Below are 21,599 nucleotides of genomic sequence, written 5' to 3'. Positions count from 1 at the left end.
ATATGATGTGAAAACCCAGAAGTATCAAAGCCAATGATCCGAGCACGGAGACCTGGAGAACACAACGTACAAGAGAATAGAACAAAGAAATTTTCGGCGCAGTCTCGAGGAATTTTTTTGGGCTCCAAAATCCCAAATGGAACCCGAAATCAACATCATAGCGCCGTCGTTTAAGCTTCACGCTAGGCCCCAAAAGGCTTGATTCAGTTCGGCGTTCCCCTCAATGCCAAGAATGATCACGTGAAACACCGAGAGCTTACCACGTGACGCATGTAACAAAGCTGACGTCCAAGCTTCACGTCAAGAAAACTTCCGTTCGCCCCCCTGCTTCTTCTGCGCCCCCATGGGAAACCGGCTCACCGGTTACCAATCACAACAACATGAACGCCCTAGCAATCGCTCGTCGAAACCAGCCACAGCCATCACCTATTCACCGAGCCGATGATGGTGCTCCAGGTTGGTCCAGTTAACCTACCAAGTCCCTAGGCCCCGACTCATCAACCCCCCCATCTGGCATATGAAGCCCAGCTCTTTCATCAACATCTTGCATTCTGCGGAACAACCCTCAGGCACTCAAGAAAACTTGGACCGAGTATTTTGCGGGTCCGTATCCTTTGTTTAATCCTGTTGCGATATTCTCCGCGTCCCCAAAGATTTTTCCTGTCGATTTTTGCCCCCCAACAATTTTCACTTTGTGGATAGAAACGGGCGTGGAGCCCGGAGAAAATTACCGGCGAGGCTAAGGAATGTATGCTTAGAAGGCCCCTAATCCTAAATCAAGTCCCTCCCTGAATATTGCAAAACAGCGGACATCATGGACCAACCTTGCGCTAATCGAACTCCCCCGCTCTCTGGATGGAAAAGGAAAGCATCCATCTCTCGTGGATCACCTCGTAAAGCCAGCGCTCGAAGAAGCCCATCCCTCATGTGCATCACGCCGGCTGCTAGGGCAAAAGGCAAGGTCTCCGGATTCGGAGCGCCCGATCTTCTCAGAGTAAAAATATCGAATGCCATTACCAGACATCTACTGAGTACGGTTTGGTTGGATCTTTTTTCCGCATTCATGTCCTATGTAAATGTGGAGGGTTGCCCTGTTCCTCCGAGGAGTGCCTAGTATAAGTATGTCGGGGCCCAGCAGCCCACCACGCAGAATTCGGATATCTTGTCCGCCGAATTCTGTCTCACCAGCTTCATCTGTTCCACCGACCGAACTTTGCTCATATTCTTGAGCCTCCTCCAAATTCGCGCCCTTTCAAGCATCCTCATCCGATGTCGCGCCCTCTATAGCATGAATTATCGGGCGAACTTTCACAACGAAGAGAGTCTTCCAACTTCCCAGATGAATTCATGGGAGTCACTCCATTTCCATGTCTCAACTGCTGGCACCGCGGCCGTCCCAAGGCGGCGAGGGTCCGCCGGAGCCTCCGTCCTCTCAACGCCATCGAAAAATATCCACCGCTTGCGGTGCCTGCAAGCAGAGGAAAACAAAGGTATATAGCGCACTCGCGGTATTCGCCAGCTGTCTCTGACCCAGACCAGTGCTCTGGGGGTAATCCTTGCGAGGCGTGTGCGGCGAGAAGAAGTCTATGCGTGTACGATGCAAGTTCAGATCAGCGTCGGAAAATTGCGAATCACCGAACGGTCCAAGAACTCGCAGACAAGCAGATCGCCCTCGAACGACATCAGCAGCTTCTAGGAGGAATAATCGCAACTGTGCGAGCGGGCAGTTTCAACGCAACCGACGACCTACTCCGTGTCATCCGCTCAGGTGTCGAGCTATCACAATTGGCGGCCCATGTTCGGAACGAAGTTCGGACGAATATCGCAATCCAGCAGGCTTTCGAACAGATTGAGTTCATCATCGACGGGGGGCCAGAATTGCCCTCACCAGCCCAGATGCAGGTTCTCTCAAACGAGGAGTCTCGTGGATCTGAGGACCAGAGCGACGCAAGTTCCAGCAATGCGTTATCCAGCGAGCAACAAAATCAAAATCTGGATAAGTTCAAACCGCCACGTTGAAGGAAATCATTCATGGCGAGAGAACTGAGACCAAGCGATATGTAAAAATGCTTGAAAACCCCTTTTCTCCGGAAATGTTCTACATGTCAACTGATGGTGGATACTACTATCGAATATATTGATGATGGGTCAACATCACGGTATTGAAGTCCACCTTGTCCGAGTATAACTTCCTTCTCTGTGAATCGATCAAGCTGACCCAAGTGCTAGGAGCAGAAGCGAAATTAGTTATTCGAGCTGCTTCGCTCCCACACAGGAGGCTGTGCAGAGGCTGCACCCACGTTAATCAAATTTGCAGCAGGATTTTTTCGGGCACGACATAGTCCGCGGTGCATACTCATTATCAGTAAAGGATTTGCGAATGAGACTAGAATTTGCACATGCGATATAGAAGGTGAAAAGAGCACGGTAGCGAGAGCTAATGCACATGCAGCGGCGGCCTTTCAGTTTGCGCAACCTCTGCTGGGAGATATTGGCCATGATAGACAGAAGATGGAGGACCCAGCAGTGGAATCCGACCAAGAGGCCAATATTCGTCCCTCTTGCGCTCGAAATCTTCGATGTAACCATCCAAAGAGTCCAACCATAGAGAAGCAGTGTCTTGACTATGCTTTCGGTGTGCGGGCCCAGTTTTACGATAGCTACGAGAACACACCTCGACACCATTGTTGATTGATTCTGGTCCTCTTGCCGGGATGTTGGCAAAGATACGCGAAAATACGCTCGTCAGACGGACGTCATGAAAACAACATCAGTCAGATAACTTTCTCACCGCAGTGGCCCGACGGACTCTGACCGTCCCGGCTGGAAAGTCACTTCAATAGCATATAAGAAGAGTGAGTGTTTTTGGCTGAAAAATGGTCGGAGTACATCTGGAGAAGACGTCGGGATTGTTACTTCTGCCCCGCCTGAAAAGGACCTAAAAAGCCCCTCATTCCATGCATGAAGCCTGTTCGCATGGCCTGAAAGGACAGAGGGGCTCATGCTCACGGGCAGATCTACAAGTATTCTCTACCAAACTTTGTACCCAGGCCATACCAGGACATACCTAGCTCGCGGCTCGCTAGGTGTGCTAGCTGACAAGGCGGATCATTTGATTAACCTCAGTCAGACGGATCAGAGAATCCCGCTTTGCTGCTTGTCAATGCGACCTAATCCTCGTCTGACCAAATACGTAAATTCTGGCATTGACACCACCAACTAACCCCTTCGATTTCCCTCCCCCTCCCCCTCAAGTCTATCTCACCCACCTGGCCACCCATTTGCCGCCATCACCTGTCCAGCAGCCTCTTCGCTTGTATTTTCCGGCTGGCTTGTGTAGAATCCGCCAAGTCTGCTGTCCTCCTCATTTCGAAAGAAGAGCTGATCAACCGACCATGACCCGTAAAATCCACGAACAACGACCCGTGGCGAGAGGCCAAGTGGCACAGGGCCACGCCACTGCTGATCCCCCCGACATCGATGTACCCTCCAAATCGAAACGGAACCAGTCATCGGCGCTACGACCAGCCTGGGAAACACTCCTGGTGATTCACCCGCGTTCCAAACTGAAAACACATCTTGTCCCCGCTGCCCACGGCCACGCCTTCGAGGTCAAAGCTTCGTCTCATTTCCGCATCGTTGACCTCCATGGCCAACAGGTAGTCGACTTCATGGCCTGGACCTTGCCCTACTCACCCGCCACAAATCCGGAACATTTTTCCACGAGCTACACGCGATATGCACTGGGAGGTTCCGCTCCTCCACAGGTAGGCGAGGCGCTGTACACGAACCAAGACCGCAAAATGTTTACCATAGTCGCGGACATGGTCAAGACCCACGATCTGCTTTTCATGGCTTGTAACCCGGGCTTTTACGCGCGCCGCGGCCAACCTATCCACCGCTCCTGTGCCACCAATGTTGCCGAAGCGATGAAACCCTGGGGCATGGAGCACTGGAGTGAAGTAGTTGATCCGTTCAATATCTTCCAGAATACTCCCTATTACACGATCAAGGCACTGAATTGTTCCAAGCCAGGAGATTTCATAGAAATGCGGGCGGAAGTGGATGCTGTTTGTGCGGTGAGCAGCTGTCCATTCGAAGGAGACGGGTTCAATGGTGGGAGAGCCACAGACATCGCGGTTGTGATCGAGGTTGATGAAGAGGACGATGAAGGGAAAGAGTGAAATCAGCTCATTCCTGAGCTCGCAATTTAGCTAGCTACACCTTGATTTAGCCCTCACACAATTCTCCAACAATTGTGCTTCATTGGCCTGGGCTTGATATTGCTGAGCCCATTCAGAGCTGCGCCAGATTGTACTTGTTCCCAGACGACCCTTCAGCATGTTGAAAGGCCCCCCCATGCTTTGAAAATGGAGCGTCGCAAATCCTCTCGCTGGGAAAGAGTTGAAAACGAAAGGAACTGTTTCGCCGTATCTAGGTCTGACGATGCTTGAAATAGCTCTCTTTCCACGTTGCATGATATTGCAGTCAATACTAGGGGCGGTTTCGACAAGACGGCCTTTCAGAATTCGCACTGCAGTGGGCCTATAGATCGACCAACATGCAATGCACGCAGCAGAGCCGTCTCCCCTTTTCTGCGGTGGCCTGATAGGAATCCGCCGCCAGTGCAAACCCCCTAATTCGAGTGTTGAACTCCAGCCTCGTCGAGGGACAAGTAACGCCAGGAAGAAACAATTTCGCCTGACCGGACAAATTTTCGTATCTTCCGCCGTCACAACCGCCAGATACGCTTCTGAGAGACGAATATCGGCGACTTGTGTCCCTTCCTCGAAGTTGATCATGGGACCATCTCATTACATATCTGGTATTTCCCTGGTCTTCTTGGACTTTTCTTGATGGTTGTAACCTTCTCCCAACAACAGACGCCGATAAATCCCTGATTGCAAAGGACTCAACGTTTGATAGTCCGGCGGTATGCTAGATTTCGAAGTCCCACCCTGGTTCTCTCATGATGGTAGCCGATGGTGGCGATGTCCTCATCTTTTTCCAATTTGCGGATACACTTCGGTCTCAGGAGGACCTTTTGTTGTGGCAGTAGGGTCATCGGTGTGATGCCAGCCGAACCTACCTTCGTCTTCTTATCATCGCTTTCCCTCATTCCTTTCCTCCAGTTCATAACTTCATATGTTTCAGTGATTTCGCTTCAGAGATCTGAGCGTGGATGACAAGTACCACTTAGGACATCTGGATTACCACCAACACCTGCCCTGTGAGCTCAATCCGCAAAACGCACAGTTGAACCGGAAATCGAGATTGACTTGATAAGGGGTTCGTGAGACAGGCAGCCAAAAGATTGCTCAAACATTGAGAGATTCTGCAGGTTAATGGTAGAGCTTGAATTCTGTCAGCCGACTGGTTGTCCTCGGTGGCACTTGCCAGTGTACAGTTCGGAGTCCTACTTTCGCCTCAGCACCTTCTCAGCTTTGAAGGGGGTCATAAGTTGGAAACTCAATGAGGGTCATGTTCAAGCTGCTGGTGGACTCAAATCACGGGTATTTTGGAAGAATACTCAACAACCGACGAGTACGGAGAAAAGTACCAGCCTGCGCTTTGCCTGTGTATGTATTCTCCCGGAAAAGACTTCCAGACACACCCGAGATGAGCCTTAGCCGGATTGGAAATGCGCAAGTTATCTTCTTTCACAGCTGCCATGCCTTTCTTCAGTCTGCCTTGATTGTCCCACTATTCACCATGAAGATGTGCAGGTTTTTCTGCTTGGAGAAGGAGCGCACTAACCTCACAAAAGCATTCTGTTCAATACCATGCTTCCAAGACACACGCTCCCCTCAATGACCTTTCCTCCTCAGTTGGTCCCATTTTCCTGAATCAAACATGAGCAAATCCCTTTTCGAGCATGTCCGGACAAGTCGTCAATCCCATGCATCTTCGATGTCTTCGTAAAGTGACTTGCAAGCAAACATCGGCTTCCTGGAAAATCAAGAGCTTGGGTGTTTACTGCTTTACACACGACTTCGACACACATTCTCGTGCAGACCATGAAGCTCTCGATTCCATCGACTGCATCCATTCCCGGGCCGTTACGGTTGCACGGGTTGCGTGCTCCTTGAAACCACGGGTATCCGAGACGAGAAAGCATCAAACAGCGTCTAAACCTCAGGGCCGGTGCCGAAGCAAGACCGGCCGGAAAGTTGGCTGGAGGTTCCCATACGATCAACAAATTATTGACCTATACCGTCCTTTTCTATCCCTGACTGCGCGTTTCTCCCTGCCATGACTGATACGAATCTTCCCAAATCATCGAAGAGGCGGACCCTCAACGACAGCAAGTACACAAGACGGTGGGCGCATACTAGTCATGACTGAAAAGGAATAAAACGCATTGAGTGGGCTCCTTTGGAATGACTCAAGCCCCCTCTATGATCCCGATATCAAAACAAGACATTGGCTTTTGTTCAAAATGTTTTCCGCCGATGTTCTCTTGTAAAGGGTGTTTTGGGAACCGTGTCTCAAACCTGCACAAGAGAGGGGGCTTTTGCACGGGCCGGAAGTTTCTCTAGTCTCTTAAAGCTAAGATCCAGCAAACGCTGAGAAAAATAAGGGAAAATGAGGTCATCAGATCGATCCTTCAGCTATGGAATCTCGAGGATCAAGCTCAATACTCGGCTTCTATACATTGTAGAGAGCGGACTATCAGTATTTCCGTCTCCGACAAAATGGGTCCAAGTGGGTCTTCCCTGGGTGGTTACATCAATATGAACTATCATTCTAAATGACTGTCCCACAACGTTGCATTATGTAGACACCAAACCATCGCAGGGCTTCTTTATATCAGAAGGCCTCAGAAGGCCCTACGCTTTACCGCCTGGGGGAACCCTTCGAGCATCGTGGCGCCCTGATCTTCTACATTTATATTCCTGCGGCCATATTTTTTGATAATATTGTTCCTTTAGCGAAAGCTATATACTACGAGGAGAGCCAAATGATTCAGTGGATATGGAAAGGAAAGATAAACAGCGGAAGATCCTCAGACCAAGACAAGTCAGCTCGTGGTATCAAACTTGACAGCCTCGTCGACGCTCAGCCCCGCCTAGTTCGGCCGCCCAATCATTCCCCGACAGGGTCTCGTTCAGAACTCCGCAGGAGATAATATCTCAGCTTCGAAAATGCGGAAGAAGTCTTTCACTTCCTCGGCGCATGTCGAGACTTTGGAGCTAACTTACCGCATCCCCTCACTCACCGGGCTTGGAAGACACAGGGAGTCTCGGCCCATATATGTCTTGGATGAGATTCATGGGCGTGAGTGGGTATTTATTACCACGTTCTCTATGTCTCACCCCCCAAAATCTCAAGTCTGGTGTGCGCAGCAGGTTTTACGATCTACATTCCATGGGACACATAAAGCAAAAACATCATCTTTTAATCCTCACCCCCGGCTTCCCCGGCCTGGGTGAGTGATTACCTGCGTTTCGCCTCTCGCGTCTTTCCTATCCTAACTCTAGACTGGCGGTCCGCCCTGTATCGCCTCGGTCTCACGGCCAAGGCGTGCTAACTAGACCCTGTCCGTTGACGATAGCTTAGGCTCCATATTGATCGAGGTAGACCTCTGTTGTCTTCTACCGATCTGTTCGCCGCGGTTCTTATTGTTTTAGCCCAAATTTCTCAATGAGTGTCTCCGCGGCAGTCTCGGCGACCATGTATGCCGTGCTCTGCGTCATACAGCTGCGTGTAACTTGTCAATACGATACACCTTCTTACTTTGTTTTCCCCCGGCCGGTTCGGTGGGGAAAGGGGTGAGTGAGTGAACATACCATGGAGTGGTGGGACAGACGCTAAGGTCAGCCACGTAGAGGTTTTCGACTCCGAAGATCTGAAAGTCAGGCCCCACGCAGGCGAGCTTGTTGGTCTCGGGCTTGCCCATCATCGCTGTCCCAGTGGCGTGGTACTGCGGGCCTGAGACTGCCCTCAGCCATGTCTGGACGAAAACGCGAGCGGATATTACGTCAATAAATGGTGGCCGATGCTACAAACCACAAAGGAAAAGCAAAACAAGAGAGAGAGAGAGAAGAAAGTCGGATCCAACACGGGGTGGGACGGAACGGCTTACCTCAATATCCTGGTCCGTCTTGCTCGCGGGGCCGTTTATGTAGCCTTCAAAATACTCCGAATTGGAATCCCCTTCGATGAACTCCATGACCTTGCGCGTGTTGTTTATGTAGGTCCGCAGATCGTAAGGGTGGGAGAGGGCATTGAAGTCGAAATGCGGAGGATCGGCCGGGTTCGCGGATCGCAATTTCACCTCCCCCCGGGATTGAGGGTTCATTAGGCAGTTGACGTAAACGTGATAGTAACAGACGTCTTCCGGGAAGACTCTCCCTCGAGAGAAGAGAGGAGCTGCCTGGCGCGGATCTGTTAGCCACCATAGACAGATAGATAGATTTTTGTCAAACCAGAAAGGAAGGAGGTGAGAGAGATGTGTATTGTTTTAGACGTGTCCTTACCATGCCGAGTGACAGCTGAGGGACCGTTTTTCCCTTGAGAAAGTCCTGCATTGACGGGTCCAGCAGTTTGAATTCCTCTGTTTCGAGATTCTCGTCCACTTTGAGGAAACAGAAGGGCAGACAGGACCAGGGACCGGCCTTGTCCGGCTCGCCGTGCCGCACCACATCTCTGTCCAATAACTTCTTCGATAAGCGAGTTTCGATCAGGCACTGGATGTGGTCCTGGAGATTCTTGCCGACACCTTCAAGGTCGTGGACGACTTCTATCCCAAGGGGGACCAAGTCGGCCTTCGGGCCTACCCCCGAGAGAAGAAGTAGTTTGGGTGTGTCAAGAGCACCGGCACACAGAATCGTGGCTTTAGTCCCGCGAGCTATTTTGTAGAGATCAGTATCGCGACGTGGCTTCCTGATAAACGAGCCGTACCGCTGCGACCGTCTGCCAGCTCAACCCCAACAGCGGTCCTGCCAGCAAACAGTATCCGAGTGACAAAAGCATTAGTCCACACCATCAGGTTAGGTGGCCGATTCTCCAGAAACGCCGAGGCCGCAGTTGCGCGAAGGCCATGAGAAACAGTGCTGGGTGACATCCCTATTCCGATCGGATTCCCACTGTTCTGATCCGGATTGATTGGGTACTTTCACAACGGTTAGCGCGATTAACGTGTTGCCAAAGCAATGTGTGTACATACTCCATGGGCTTGAGCAATCTCAAAGACCTTCCACACACCAGACTCCCATACCGATGGAAGACTGACATCAAGTGGACCCTTACTGCCATGATTTTCCGGCAACGTATGAGCGTATTTTCTAAAGTCTGCCGGAGTATCGTCATGGAATCGCTCAATCTTTGAAAATGTCAATATGAAATAGATTTCAGAATTGCGGGTAATGTGTATTACCCGCCTGAATCTCTCTTTGGTCTCTGGCCATCTCCATTTCGGCGACCCCGTCACGTCTGCCCAGAAATCGTATTCGTCGGATGGACCGACATAGTACACCATCGCGTTTGTCATCGTTGAACCACCCAGGCCCTTCCCTCTCGGATAGGCCACCCTTCTGCCGTTGACGTTCTTCTGTACATGCGAATATCTGGTCCATCCCAGGCTCGGATCAGCGAGATTGACAAACTTTCGCGCAGTGTCGCGGAGGTCGGGATCGTCGAGGGAATCTCCAGCCTCAACGAGAAGAACAGATGGTGCTGGGGGTGTACGAGAGAGTCTAGAGGCCAGGAGACAACCTGCAGCTCCCGCTATTGCATCAGTTAGACCGATGGTTCTTTGTGGGCGGTTGAACATCCAACGTACCCCCAACCACAATGAAATCAAACTGATTGGACATTGAGCCAGATTTAGCCGGAAATCGGTCGACGTGCTTGTTGTTTGATTTTCAAATGTGAAGAAGGACATTGTCAAGTCACTCTCCGCCGAATGGGCTTATGTTTCTTTTTGGGCTCAGTGAGGCGGGATTGATCCCCACTTGAAGCAGATATTGAGATACTCATTTTGGCAAATGTACCTACCAAACCCGGGTGTCTTCGGTGCTGACGAATGCCGGTGAAGGACTCAGAATCGAGATAGACAAGAATGTACATACTGCCTGTGATGCGCTAGATAGTCTGGGTAACCGGATATGGTCTTCAACGTAAGATCCTTTACGTGGCCGGCCCCGAGTCAGCATCTTAAGCAGCTTCAACAGCTTTGGAGCATGCAGGAGAAATGAGGAACTGTCGGGCCGGCGAAGCCCGAAAGGTGCGTCAGGTCGGCCCGGGAGAGAAAAGTCCCTGAAAGGGTTCTTGCTACAATAGTCACGTCGAAATAAGGCCAAGAACCCTGCTTCTTATCATTGTAGAGAACGAAGGTTGGATGGATGAACGAGAGTCAAAAGGGCGGGTGGGAGACGGGCAGCCTTTAAAAGCGGCAAGAAGGTCGAATATTTAGGGGAGTGGAAGTTGACTTGGTCAAGGGATAGCCAAGACGGTGGGTAGATGGATATGTTGAATAACTACCATATAGAGTATGACGTCCTGTCTCCTTAATCCTCAAAGGCCAGTCCTACCCCGGGTGAAGTCTATGTTACTCTAAAAACAACAAACCTTTTGCATGAGCAATACAAGAAGGAATCAAAAGTATGAAAAGAGGCAATCCGGTAGAGGACATCCAACCAAAAACCCTACAAGCGGGAAAGGGAGACATTCAACCAAATGCAATACCACGTCCGTCCACATTCTCCGCCAAGATCCAAGTCATAGCCTAATCTGGAGAAGTTAGGAGAAACCCCTCTCGATCGTGCCCACGATGCTTTACTGCTGTTCGCCGTGATGGCTCGGCCGGTTGTCCTCGTCGTCAAGATAGACCAACTGGGTGTAGGGCTGTGGAGTATTTGAGTGGAGCCCGCTACCAACGTAGAGGAGGATGGAGGATCCAGGTGACAAAGACCCGATGTGCTGGAGGCAGGGACTGTGCTCCCTCACTTGCAGAGGTGCATCCGAGATATGTGATCCAGATCCTGAACACTCGTCCATTCGCTGTCCCATTTTAACGCTTGTCCACGGCTCACTCATGTTGCCTTGAAGATTTGCAGGTTTGTCGGATGGATCTTCGTGTGTCGGTGGCATTCCTGCTTCCTCACGTTAGCGATCTCCGGCAATGTGCCCACAAGAGATTCCCGCTCACTCAGAGGTTGGTCGTGCTCCTGTGTGCCTTGCGGACTGGAAGCAGAGACGGTCGAACCTTCTGCTCCTGTTTTTGGGGATGGACCGGAAGCTGCCGAGACACGAGTAGACGGTGTAGAAGAAGACTGAGGTGAGGCTGCATTCGGAACTTCTTTGGATGAAGCAAGCTTTCTATGATCATTTGACAGGCCGGAGCCATCAGAATTCCGAATCGAAGACATTCTGTAGCTAGGTGTGACAAGGATATTCAGGATCTTCAGTGACCTGACTGTAAAGATATATAATGCCTGGCTCATCACCTTTCAGCAGCCATGCTGCTCCATCATTGGACTGGACCGGAGGGCGCGGCCATGCTCAACGCAGTATTCTCCTCTTCAACCTGACTTGCTGACTCTTGGAAGGATACCATGATAAGCCCCTAGACACTGCCATATTTCAGGCTTCAAGAGGCTTAGAAGTTGCAGTGTCTTTGGTCGACGCATGAGGCACTTAAGTAGGAGTGGTTGCATCGACATGGAAGCAGGAAAAGCCGGTATGAATCACGGATCAGGCGGTTTGCTGAGCCTCTGTTCTTGGTCTGCCACCACAGGAGTGAGCAGGACGACAGGAAAGGGTGCCTGAAATGATCAACACGACAGTGCCCCCAGTTTCTGCAACAGCATTCACAGGGCAAGGAGCCAGTGGTTGCCTTTTCGTCGGAGTTGGAGACGAAGGGAAAGTCCCCTACCTTGACGCGATGCGTAGCGAGGCAGATTCGCAGGCTCTGGGTCGGCTCGATTCTTGTCAATCAGCGGTTTGAGACAAGGTCCGCAGTAGGGAAACATGAACAAGCAGCCAATAACCATCCTGATGCCGTTCTCTCGGGTGGATGTATTTTCTCAAAGTGAAGCTGGGGAGATGCTGAAGAGGGCCGGATTGGTGTTTATCCGCAGACTGCCATGCCGAGAAAAACGGGAGCAAAGGATGGACCAGGGAGCGTCTTCGCTTCGCCTGCTCCTGCGCTGACCTTTGCATCTGCACCTACGCAGCCTCTTCGTACCTTTCCGCATCATTTTCAGTTGCTTCACTGCAATTTCATCTTTGCATCACCTCACCGCCGCAGGTTTGATCACCCGGACCACCATCGCTCAGTCTGTCAGCAAACCTTTGCACCGAGTACAGCTCCACACAGCCCTCTCGTCGCCGCCTGACCTCTCTGCCTACGCCACTTCCGAGAAGGCTTGCTCTGTTGCTTTGCGGCCCAACGTTGATGTCCGCCACGTCGTGTACAATCACTATCACCCGCTGTCTTGTTGTCGCTCCCGTCTGAACCTCTACTTACCTCGTGGGCTGTTCACCTCCTTTTCGGTTGTCGGCCAGTCAAGATCTCACCCATGACTTCACCTGATCGCGACAGGCTGCGTGTCCTGCCGCACGCATTGCTGCCCAACAAGACATTTAGCTTTCCTGGTCTCTGACGGAAGATGAAGGCTCTGAAGGAGAAGGAGAACCACGCCAGAGCAAATCCTCACCAAGCTTTTGCAAGCATGCTGTGGTACAACCTCGCGTGGAAAAAAAAATTGCGCTCCAGTCATTGCGCTGTGACGCCTGGTGCTTCCTGCCTTGTCCTTGCAGCTCTATCAAGCTCCATTCCTGTTAGAATGTAAGTTCAGCCAGAGGAGGTCGTCGGAAGTCAACCGTCCACGATGATTGGTACGGTTACTCGATATTTTTCCTCCCTCGCCATGTCGCCCAAGAAAACCGAAGAGACCAGTGCAAAAAACAGAGCCGACCTATCTCAAGGGAGAATGGGATTCATATCATATTTCAAGCAAGATGATGTTCTACACTACGGCGAGACGGGTCTTGTGCCACGCGAAGCAAGCCAGCTACTGCGCGGTTATCAAGGCAAACGCTCATTTCTCTCCATTGGCGTATTATCCCATCCGGCCACCCACTCAGTTCCGAGATGTGGATATGCGAGTTTCACCAATGATGTTTGGATCTCCCAGGTAAGCTGCTTGCTGCTCAAGGACTCCCCTATGGGCCAATGCTGTCCATACGGCACCACGGAAGTGCCCTTGGCAAGAGAGGATTCCGTGGGGTGATATCACAGGTCATTTCTGTAGTGCCCTTGTTTAGTTCGTGCATGCTGGACCAGGAATCGACTTCCGCAGAAGATATCCAAAGCTTTTTCAAGTTTCACATCTTCTCGCTGTTGAATCGTCTGAGTTCTGGCAGTCTAGCCCACTTTGGTTGCGTTCCCTCTTCCTTCACATTCACCGCCTCTTTGAAACCAATTTCAAGCATCCTATTAGTGGCCTTGGTGGTTCTGACACGCTGCCTGCACTGTCCGACGTTGACTTTGTTCTAACTATGTTCTCCGGAGGACGGTTCGATGCAGACCTGCTCTCTCCTCCTGCATTCCAGAGTCGACCATCACAAGATGCCTTCGATGCTGCAATTTGCCCGGGACCCAATTCGAACCTGCTCGATCCCTTCATCGATTTCCTTCAGCTCTTCCCCGGGCCAATCCTGAGTTGAACAATTGAGCAGCGATCAAGCGAGACTCGTCACATTGGAAAGTCCGCAAGAGAGGGGTTTTGGAAGTGACAATACGGGAAAAATTGACACATATCCATGTGGCACAGTTCACCGCAATGCTGAGTCACAGGAGGACCGGTCAATTGCTCATCGTAGTCGACGAGGCCGACGTCCGTCGACTTGTGGACAGTTTCAACGAAAAGCTGGACAGAGGATTGTGACCTAATTGCGCGATTACGCTACCCTCGGTCGGTGCAAAAGGTTGCTGTCGGTTCGCCATCGTCTGCCACGGAGAGGCCATCGCAGTCCAGTCAACGATCTTCGAGTTCTCGTACAGCGATACCACGAGCCTAGAACCTAAATGCTTCGTCTTTGAAAGCACGGAGAGGCCTCTCACTACCGTTTTTCTCATCAGCGGCCATTTGCGAGTAGCCTTGTGCGAGCAGTCGTCTTAGACGACGAGATTCAAACGAGAGCACAGCTAAGCTAACATGGACAGGACTCAGACAGGCCCAAGTACAATCCGACTAGTTATACTATTTGGAACCGCGGCAATATCATGGCCATAATCCCCTGGGGCTATTCCTTCACCCTAGGCCCATATTGCAAGACATGGAGCTTCTAGGCTCGGGAATTGCGAAGTTCGAGAGACAAACAACTTTTCAGCTCGGATTCTCATTTAAACAAACAACACATGGTTTCATGCTTGGTTCGCTAAACAGGATAACAACATGAGACTGGTTCGAACAAACGACGTGATAATATAACCCTGCATTTCCTGGGTATGTTGCAATTTTTCTTCCTTCTTCCCTTCCTGGTAGCATGGCCAGCCTTGCATCCAGGTCAAATTCCCTCCCCTCGCCCAATTTCCGCGGGTCCACCCTTGGCTTCGCTGCGCCCTCCTAATGTGCTCGGGCGGTGCGGTTGTATGCTCCGTACCCGAGTCTTAGTTGATGGGGATGCGATTAAAATGCGCAATGCTCCCTGACAAAAAAGCAGAAGTCGGTCAGTCCGAAAATACTAGTCTTTTGGGACAATCGACAATCTTCGGGAGGTTGATACTCACGGCCTCTGCTCTTGTCGGCGATGTTGGCGAGGCTCTTGACGTAGTCGACAAACCATGGCTGTGATTCACAAGCCTGTTTCGGTCGGTCAGCTTTGGAGGAAAATTATCGTGAACGTCAATATCTTCATTCCCCACCCAGCACTCTCCCCCCAGGCGGGGGAATGGGAGGAAAATTTCACTCATTGAAACAAGAAAAAGAATGGAAAAGCTTACGCCCGTAAACCATTCCGTCCCCTTGGTCCAGCTGTGCTGGATCCTGATGTGTGCCGGGTCCGTGGGATCCTGGGAGATCTCGCAGAACAGGCACTCGGGCATGGCGCGCATCTTGTGCACCACGGGCGTCACGAGCTTGACATACTCGTCCAGCTTCTCTGGGAAGATGTAGATGTCGGTGACCATGAGGGAGCCGTCCGGCCCGGTGGAGGAGATGAAGTTGTTGATGGGGACGAGGTTGCGGTGTTCTGGTATCGAGGTGGAAGCCATGTTGTATGTGTGTGTGTTTTGCGAGCAAGCGACGGAATTCAAAAGGAGAAGAGGTTACAATTAAGCAAGAACTGATCCCACGACGGACATATGGGTCGGGCTCAGGGTGTTCCACACGCGAGAGGGAGATGTTTGCAAAGAGCACGACAGTCCACGCAAGGTGCCGCTGCGAAGAGCTGGCAATATATATATATTACAACAGAACAGCACATGGAAGGACTCAGTTCGCCATGCAGCACGCGGGCATGTTGCTCAGCCCATCGAGGAGGCTGTCGCATCGAGCGAGCCATGGTCCACCCGCGCACCGCTCACTCTAGTAATTGTATCAGCCTGACAACGGGAAACATGGGCCATTCAGAGTCTAAAGAAAGCGAGTGCGCTGGACGCGTAATCGAATGCCGTTCAGCCCTGAACAATAACTCTCCTTCTCTGTTCTCTTTGTTCATATGCAATGGCAATGACAGCGGGACAGCGAAGGAACCACTGCTAGTATTTGCGGCTGAATCAAATGTGGCGTTCTGGAAAAATGAAGCTGAGAACTTTGTGTTCTCAAAAACGGCCAAGGCACAGACCAGCCTCGTGTCTCGTGTCTGAAAAGGGCAAGTGTTCGAGGTTCGTGTGTCATTGAGCGAGTAAGTGATGGAGGAGGCCATATACTAACCAGTGTCCTGCTGGTGCTTGTGGTGCAGGTGCCCGTGCTGAAAAGGACCCTCCCTTTGTGGGAAGTCCTACGGGGAAGGAAGCACGAGGTCGATCGAGATGTGTTCCGTGTAGCTAACGGACCAACTAACTAACTAGGGAGGAGGAGATTAGAGGGCCGAGGCGGGGAAGCATTAAGACCAGATGAAGAACAAGGGAAGAAGTATGTACGGACAACGTACGTATGTAACGGTACGGTGCATATGTTATAGTCCAGATTCCCTTTCGCTTGGAGAAGAGAAGAGAGAAAAAAAAAAGGGCTCGATATTGTTTTGCCCCGGCTCAAGGAGGCGGCGACTGGACACCGACCGAAAACTCCAATTCCTCGGGAGGGGAACCTCCGGGCATTGCAGTGTAGCTACGGCAAGGTACGGGTATTTTGTCGAAGTCAGGTCAAAGTTGGAGACACGGACCCGTTGTCGTCGGTCAATGGGGGAGGGGAGGCACGGAGTTACTTGTATTCTATCTGATATAAGCGGACATCAGGAAGGGGGTTGAGTATTATCTTGACCAACGAGACGGCTTGACACACCAGAGCCAGAGGCCTCAGCGATCCATTTGGCTCGGGGACATCGACATCGACATTGATATCGAAGAACTAAAGAGCCATCTATTACTTCCGGACATACACACCGACCGAGCTGAGAACCTCACTCCCTCCCCCTCACAGAAGATGCCGTCCACCATCATCCCGGCGTCGCGCAACGCCTCAGCCTCCAGCAGACAAGCCAGCGGCACCTTCACGGGGACAGTGTGGATGGACCCGATCTACATCGACGCGGGGCCCAACATCAACATCAACCACGTCATGTTCACGCCCGGGGCGCGCACGTACTGGCACACGCACGAGAAGGGCCAGCTTCTGCGTGTGCTGGCGGGCTCGGGCTGGGTGTGCGACAAGGGCGGCGAACCCAGACGTCTGAACGTCGGCGACACGGTCTGGTGCGACCCCGGGACAACCCACTGGCACGGTGGCGATGATGGGAGTTTCATGCTCCATCTCGCCGTCAGCCACGGCAAGACGGTCTGGCACGACGAGGTCACGCAGGAAGAGTATCAGGCCAAGAAGAAGTGAATGTGGATGTGAATCCCGATCCGGCAGGCTGGACCGAGGTGATGTTCTATACAAGAGAGGGAGAGCAATTGAGGAAGGAAAGGGAGAAGGAGGAGAACCTAGCCACGCTCAGCGGCCGATCCCAGGGTAGACAAGGCCGATCCCAGGGTAGACAAGGTAGACGGATACAGATACAGACCACGCAAAACAATGTCCAGCCTCATCGTCGATTCCGACTAGCTCATTCTAAAGCCTCCTCTTTATCAGCGGCACCTCTAGGCCTCTTAGCTCTATCGAACCGTTAGTATATGTATGCCCAGAAACGCTGCAAAATGCGGAGCGTCATATCCAAGCCCTGACAAAAGAACCGCCCAGAGGTTCGTTGTGAGGACGTCACGAATAGCTGAGGCTCCCGACAACTATAAAGAAACCCCCCCTCCAAAGTGCTAATCGGTGTAAAAGTGAAAAATCGCCCGTCGACCACTTTTACTCTAGTCCTTGAATGCTTTTGACCAGGTCCGTGGACGGCCTCCCAGATCTCCTCCAAATCGTCTTGCCATCACCTGGATCCTGCATGTCCAGTGCCGGCAAGATCTCCCTCAGCAGATCGTTGACATCCAACCCTCTCTCTCGTGCAACCTGCCACTGTTTGGGATACCCTAGGCTGACCTCCTCGAACCTCACTCCATCTCTCCAATCCGTCCTGCGAACGTGCAGATGCCCTGTAACCACCACTTTCGCGTTGAATCGCGTATGCCAGTCCTCGGTCTTCTTGGTTCCACACCATAAGCTGAAGCGAGGGATCATGGGAATTGTAATTGTATCTTGGCGCAACGGCCAGTGGTTGACCAGCACCAGGGGGATTCCTCTTCGGGAGGTGGCTTCGAGCCGCTCTTCGGCCTTGGAAACGAGCTCCTGGCACCACAGATCCCGCGACTCGTACGGGTCAGGGTGCAGCAGTGCCTCGTCCGTGGCAACAATGTTATCTTCCATCGCCCAGTCCAAGGCGTCCTCTCTCGACACATCATCGGGCCTGAAGCTGTAGTCGTAGAGTGTAAACAGCGGACAGATGATGCAAGGTCCACCTTCGCCTTCCCACTTCACGTACTCGTCCTCTGGGGTGATGACCCCGTACTCGTTAGCGACCCGGAGGCATTCCTGATACTTGAAATCTCCTCGTAGTTCCTCATCGAGGTCGTCGTCTTCATGCCCCTCAGCATGGCTACGATGCCCTGGTAGCGTATACAGCTCGTGATTGCCAGGCACCCAAAAGACCTGCTTGAAGAGCTTGGTGGTAATTTTGAAGGCTTCATGGAGGTGCTCGATCTTCTCTCCAACGTCGCCGCAGATGATCAGGCTGTCGTCCAAATGAGGTTTCAGCTCGTACAGAGCCTCGCGGTTGTGCTTGTAGCTGAGATGGAGGTCTGAAATGGCATAGAGTTTCATTGTGACAGTTGGCAAGGGGCCAGCTCCCGTTGCCTAAAGAGCTGGGTCAACCGCGAGCTTATCGGCCAGCCCCCAACTTGGGATCACAACTCGGGTCTTTCCAAGCGGATTGACAAAATGGTTGGGGTAAGCCAAACACCAAATGACGGCGGCGAGCACCAGGAGGCCACGAGGAGTACAAGAAAGTTGGTCGGCAATGCGACTCATCGGGAGCCTTGCAGGGCTGTCATCACGCGCAAGGTTGAGTCCAACCCCTTTGGCCTACTCGCGTGGAGACTGTTGGATGTAGATGGAGGGAGGTGCGGGCGGAATGGGTGATGGTCGTTCTGACGGGCTTTTGGAGAGTCTCTGTGCAGAGTGACAGGGTACCGAGTACAGACACCCCAGAGTAATAAGGCTGAAGCCTGGATTCGGATTCGGTGAAGGAGAAAAAGGCAGGCGTCGACTGTGAATTCACTCCTGGGAAGACCGATGCTAGCGTGTCTGGTCCACCAAGCACAAATCCCAGCACCTCGCTACCCGGCGGGAGGGGAATCTTGGCTTCGGTGACATCGTTTCCGGAACAAGATTATTCCGGTCGCGCCGTCAACGAGCATCTGCCCGCCCTGTCGACTCCATGCAAGATCAAGTCTCCATTTGAGGTGAGTCGAGTCTGCTGCTCGTCGCGTGGTCTTCTGGAAACTCAGCCAAACGGATAGAACGACTCCCTTACATGGAGCAGGAAGTGCTTGACAACCTGTGTGATCAGAACTACGAGGTCCCGTTCACTAGCAGTGTGAAGAAACAGCAAGTAGTCTTCATGTAAAACACCAAAACCGTATTCTATATGCAATTTTCTCAACACGGATTCAATCACCATCTAATCCTGGCATCGCACTGGGCAAAAACCCAACGAGCCAATGTCCACATTCATCAAAGAAGTGGCCACAATCAGCGTTGTTCCAGAAAAGAAGTCAAAAGGCCATGCGAGAAAGTGGTCCTTGACACCAACACCGGCGCGTGCCTAGACTCCTTCAGAAGCGCCGGTACATAGCTCGCTCCACACGTAGAGTCCGCCGTTTTCAAAAAGCAGACTATGTACTGGTAAAACCCAACCCAATCCAGTCCAATCCAGTCCAATCCAGTCCAGTCCGTCCCGGGCATTCCAGCCCGAGCTTTCGCCGACTCAAAATCTGATTCTTCGGTTTATCCAGAAAGCCCGTGGTATCATTCGAGGTACGTTAAATGCATTTTCGTAAATCATAACTTCAGGTGTCTGGTGCTTGATATTGTTCTGTCTTGTGCAGTGATGTAAAAACCACCCCCCTTCAGCACGCGCTACCGAACCCAGTCCTCGTCTTCTCTTTCATCGTTCAAACTCAGTTCGGGATTGGTCATGTCTGGCGCGGCCGACCACGCTGGATCCTCTGCCATGTACGACGGTGGCATAGCAGGTCTAGGCTGCTCCATTGGGATATTCGATACTCCGTCAGGGTGTGCATACCTTTGTGCCTCACTTATAGTGTATGGATGCTCGCCATTGCCCGTGCTTCCTGGCGTAGAGATACTAGGTGTCATGCCTCTACTCACACTCGATAACCGGGACGGAGTTTGTGAATCTTGCGGATTCATCTGCATCTGTGCCAATTGATGCTGCAATTGCATTCTTTTCGTCTCTGCTTCGGCTTGCTTCAGATAATCGTCGATGTCGAGACTTCCGAGATTGTCATTGGCTAGCATGTTTGCCTGGGGCGTCCCGAAATAAGACGAGGCTGAACTCAACCTGAATCGATCGGACGCGTCGTCTCCGCCGGCACTGCTGAAATCGTTGAACGCTTCCAAACTAGTCTGTCGATCATTACCCACGGCCCGGTCGTTGCCCCATTGGTTGGCATTGGACGGAGGGGACTGGTCCTCGACCTCTGAAGGCTCTTCGCTCGAGGAAGTGATTCCCACTTTATTGATTTGGCTCGTCAACTCAGAAGCCTGGAAAGCAACTTGCTGAGACAACATATACGGCGAGTTGTCCTTGTTCAAACTGTACAGACTATTATGACCGTCTAGATTGAGACTGGTCCAATCAGCCGATGAGCCATCGTTGAGCCTTGCCCACGCTGGAGGCTCGTACTCATGAGCTTGTTCATAGGTCATGAACCAGGTCTCCGGGAAACGTTCTGGAAGTGTTAGGTCTTGCAAGCTTGGGTTTTGGCTGTTTTGTAGACTGTTCGACTGCGTCGGCGGGGTGTCTGTGCCAAAGGGAGAGTACGCATAAGCGCGTGGATCGAATTGAGGTATGTTGAAATCCTGTATCGAGGACTTTGCTCCTAGCCTTGCTGGTCCAAGCACCGGCGAATTGTGTTCTGACTTGACCTTCCGTTCCACAATTTGCATGGCCTCCGTTATCGAGTTATGCAGGGGCGACTCATGGAAGGGTTTCGCAAACTTGGTCAGCGGAAGGCTGTCGGTAGAGCGTTGAGCAATCTCCCTATGGCCATGGAGTGAGTTTGATCGCGAAGGAATCTTATAAGGGTTTCCGAGCTGATTATGAGCATCATTGAACTTGTGGACTGGCTTGTGATGACCATTTGTGAAAATCGTCGTCTTAGGGTCATGGGAGTTCATGTTGGGGCGATGTTTAGCATGGTCCTTTGACTGATGGAGTTGTGAGATGTCTTCCGGCACCGGATCGAGGTGTTCTTTCTTGAGAGCGCAGGTACAGCGAGAACCATGTTGGCAGCAGCAGTTATGATCTAGGGACCGCATCAGCGCCATGATCTCTTTCTTTTCTAGACTTCCACATACCAGGTTTTCCCTCCTGCTTCTCATGGGGACAGTTTTCCTTTGAATGAGACTTATCATGGCACTCGCATTTCACATGTTGAGAGCGCGACTTCCGCAAGCCTCGGCAGTGTTGGCATTGGGACACAGGTCGACCCTTCTTGTTGACGTGCACTAGAGGTCGGTCTTGGAGAGAAAAAAACAGAGGATTAGTTGCGAGTTCGATAACCTTGCCACAAGTTTGCGAAGATGCCCAACAAAACTCACCTTGATGGTGGCAAGAACTAACACGATGGCCCCTCACACAGGCCTCGCAGGCGAACTTCTCCCCGTTGATGAGCATTTCGACTGCGCAGGCGACCCGGAAACTCGATCGCTTTGGTCGCAGAGGCGAGCTTGCCTCCCTTAGAGAATAGGAGC

The 21,599-nt window shown here is 51.8% G+C and overlaps 8 protein-coding genes across 8 annotated transcripts; 3 read left to right on the top strand and 5 right to left on the bottom strand.

Annotated features, from left to right (window-relative positions):
- Positions 1 to 1,367: 1,367 nt before the first annotated feature.
- On the top strand, positions 1,368 to 2,019 carry Z519_03074 (uncharacterized protein; the record flags this gene model as incomplete). Its single annotated transcript, XM_016760827.1, has 2 exons — positions 1,368 to 1,490; positions 1,540 to 2,019. The coding sequence occupies 2 exons, from the start codon at positions 1,368 to 1,370 to the stop codon at positions 2,017 to 2,019; spliced, it is 603 nt and encodes a 200-aa protein (XP_016622677.1).
- A 1,376-nt stretch (positions 2,020 to 3,395) lies between these two features.
- Positions 3,396 to 4,184, top strand: Z519_03073 (uncharacterized protein; the record flags this gene model as incomplete). Its single annotated transcript, XM_016760826.1, has 1 exon — positions 3,396 to 4,184. One exon carries the CDS (start codon positions 3,396 to 3,398, stop codon positions 4,182 to 4,184), a length of 789 nt encoding a protein of 262 aa, XP_016622676.1.
- Positions 4,185 to 7,619: 3,435 nt separating this feature from the next.
- Positions 7,620 to 9,818, bottom strand: Z519_03072 (uncharacterized protein; the record flags this gene model as incomplete). Its single annotated transcript, XM_016760825.1, has 8 exons — positions 7,620 to 7,701; positions 7,791 to 7,954; positions 8,087 to 8,377; positions 8,481 to 8,851; positions 8,905 to 9,115; positions 9,170 to 9,325; positions 9,380 to 9,729; positions 9,785 to 9,818. 8 exons carry the CDS (start codon positions 9,816 to 9,818, stop codon positions 7,620 to 7,622), a joined length of 1,659 nt encoding a protein of 552 aa, XP_016622675.1.
- A 961-nt stretch (positions 9,819 to 10,779) lies between these two features.
- Z519_03071 (uncharacterized protein) lies at positions 10,780 to 11,372 on the bottom strand (the record flags this gene model as incomplete). The annotated part of the gene is made up of 2 exons (XM_016760824.1): positions 10,780 to 11,096; positions 11,153 to 11,372. 2 exons carry the CDS (start codon positions 11,370 to 11,372, stop codon positions 10,780 to 10,782), a joined length of 537 nt encoding a protein of 178 aa, XP_016622674.1.
- A 3,248-nt stretch (positions 11,373 to 14,620) lies between these two features.
- Z519_03070 (uncharacterized protein) lies at positions 14,621 to 15,223 on the bottom strand (the record flags this gene model as incomplete). Its single annotated transcript, XM_016760823.1, has 3 exons — positions 14,621 to 14,658; positions 14,741 to 14,813; positions 14,954 to 15,223. 3 exons carry the CDS (start codon positions 15,221 to 15,223, stop codon positions 14,621 to 14,623), a joined length of 381 nt encoding a protein of 126 aa, XP_016622673.1.
- A 1,372-nt stretch (positions 15,224 to 16,595) lies between these two features.
- On the top strand, positions 16,596 to 16,997 carry Z519_03069 (uncharacterized protein; the record flags this gene model as incomplete). The annotated part of the gene is made up of 1 exon (XM_016760822.1): positions 16,596 to 16,997. One exon carries the CDS (start codon positions 16,596 to 16,598, stop codon positions 16,995 to 16,997), a length of 402 nt encoding a protein of 133 aa, XP_016622672.1.
- A 465-nt stretch (positions 16,998 to 17,462) lies between these two features.
- On the bottom strand, positions 17,463 to 18,422 carry Z519_03068 (uncharacterized protein; the record flags this gene model as incomplete). Its single annotated transcript, XM_016760821.1, has 1 exon — positions 17,463 to 18,422. The coding sequence occupies one exon, from the start codon at positions 18,420 to 18,422 to the stop codon at positions 17,463 to 17,465; it is 960 nt and encodes a 319-aa protein (XP_016622671.1).
- Positions 18,423 to 19,739: 1,317 nt separating this feature from the next.
- On the bottom strand, positions 19,740 to 21,173 carry Z519_03067 (uncharacterized protein; the record flags this gene model as incomplete). The annotated part of the gene is made up of 1 exon (XM_016760820.1): positions 19,740 to 21,173. One exon carries the CDS (start codon positions 21,171 to 21,173, stop codon positions 19,740 to 19,742), a length of 1,434 nt encoding a protein of 477 aa, XP_016622670.1.
- Between the last annotated feature and the right edge of the window lie 426 nt (positions 21,174 to 21,599).

The sequence above is a fragment of the Cladophialophora bantiana genome (genome assembly GCF_000835475.1).
Source record: "Cladophialophora bantiana CBS 173.52 unplaced genomic scaffold supercont1.4, whole genome shotgun sequence".
Lineage (NCBI taxonomy): Eukaryota > Fungi > Ascomycota > Eurotiomycetes > Chaetothyriales > Herpotrichiellaceae > Cladophialophora > Cladophialophora bantiana.
Note: the sequence above shows the minus strand (reverse complement) of the source record. Positions and strands in the feature narration are given on the sequence as shown.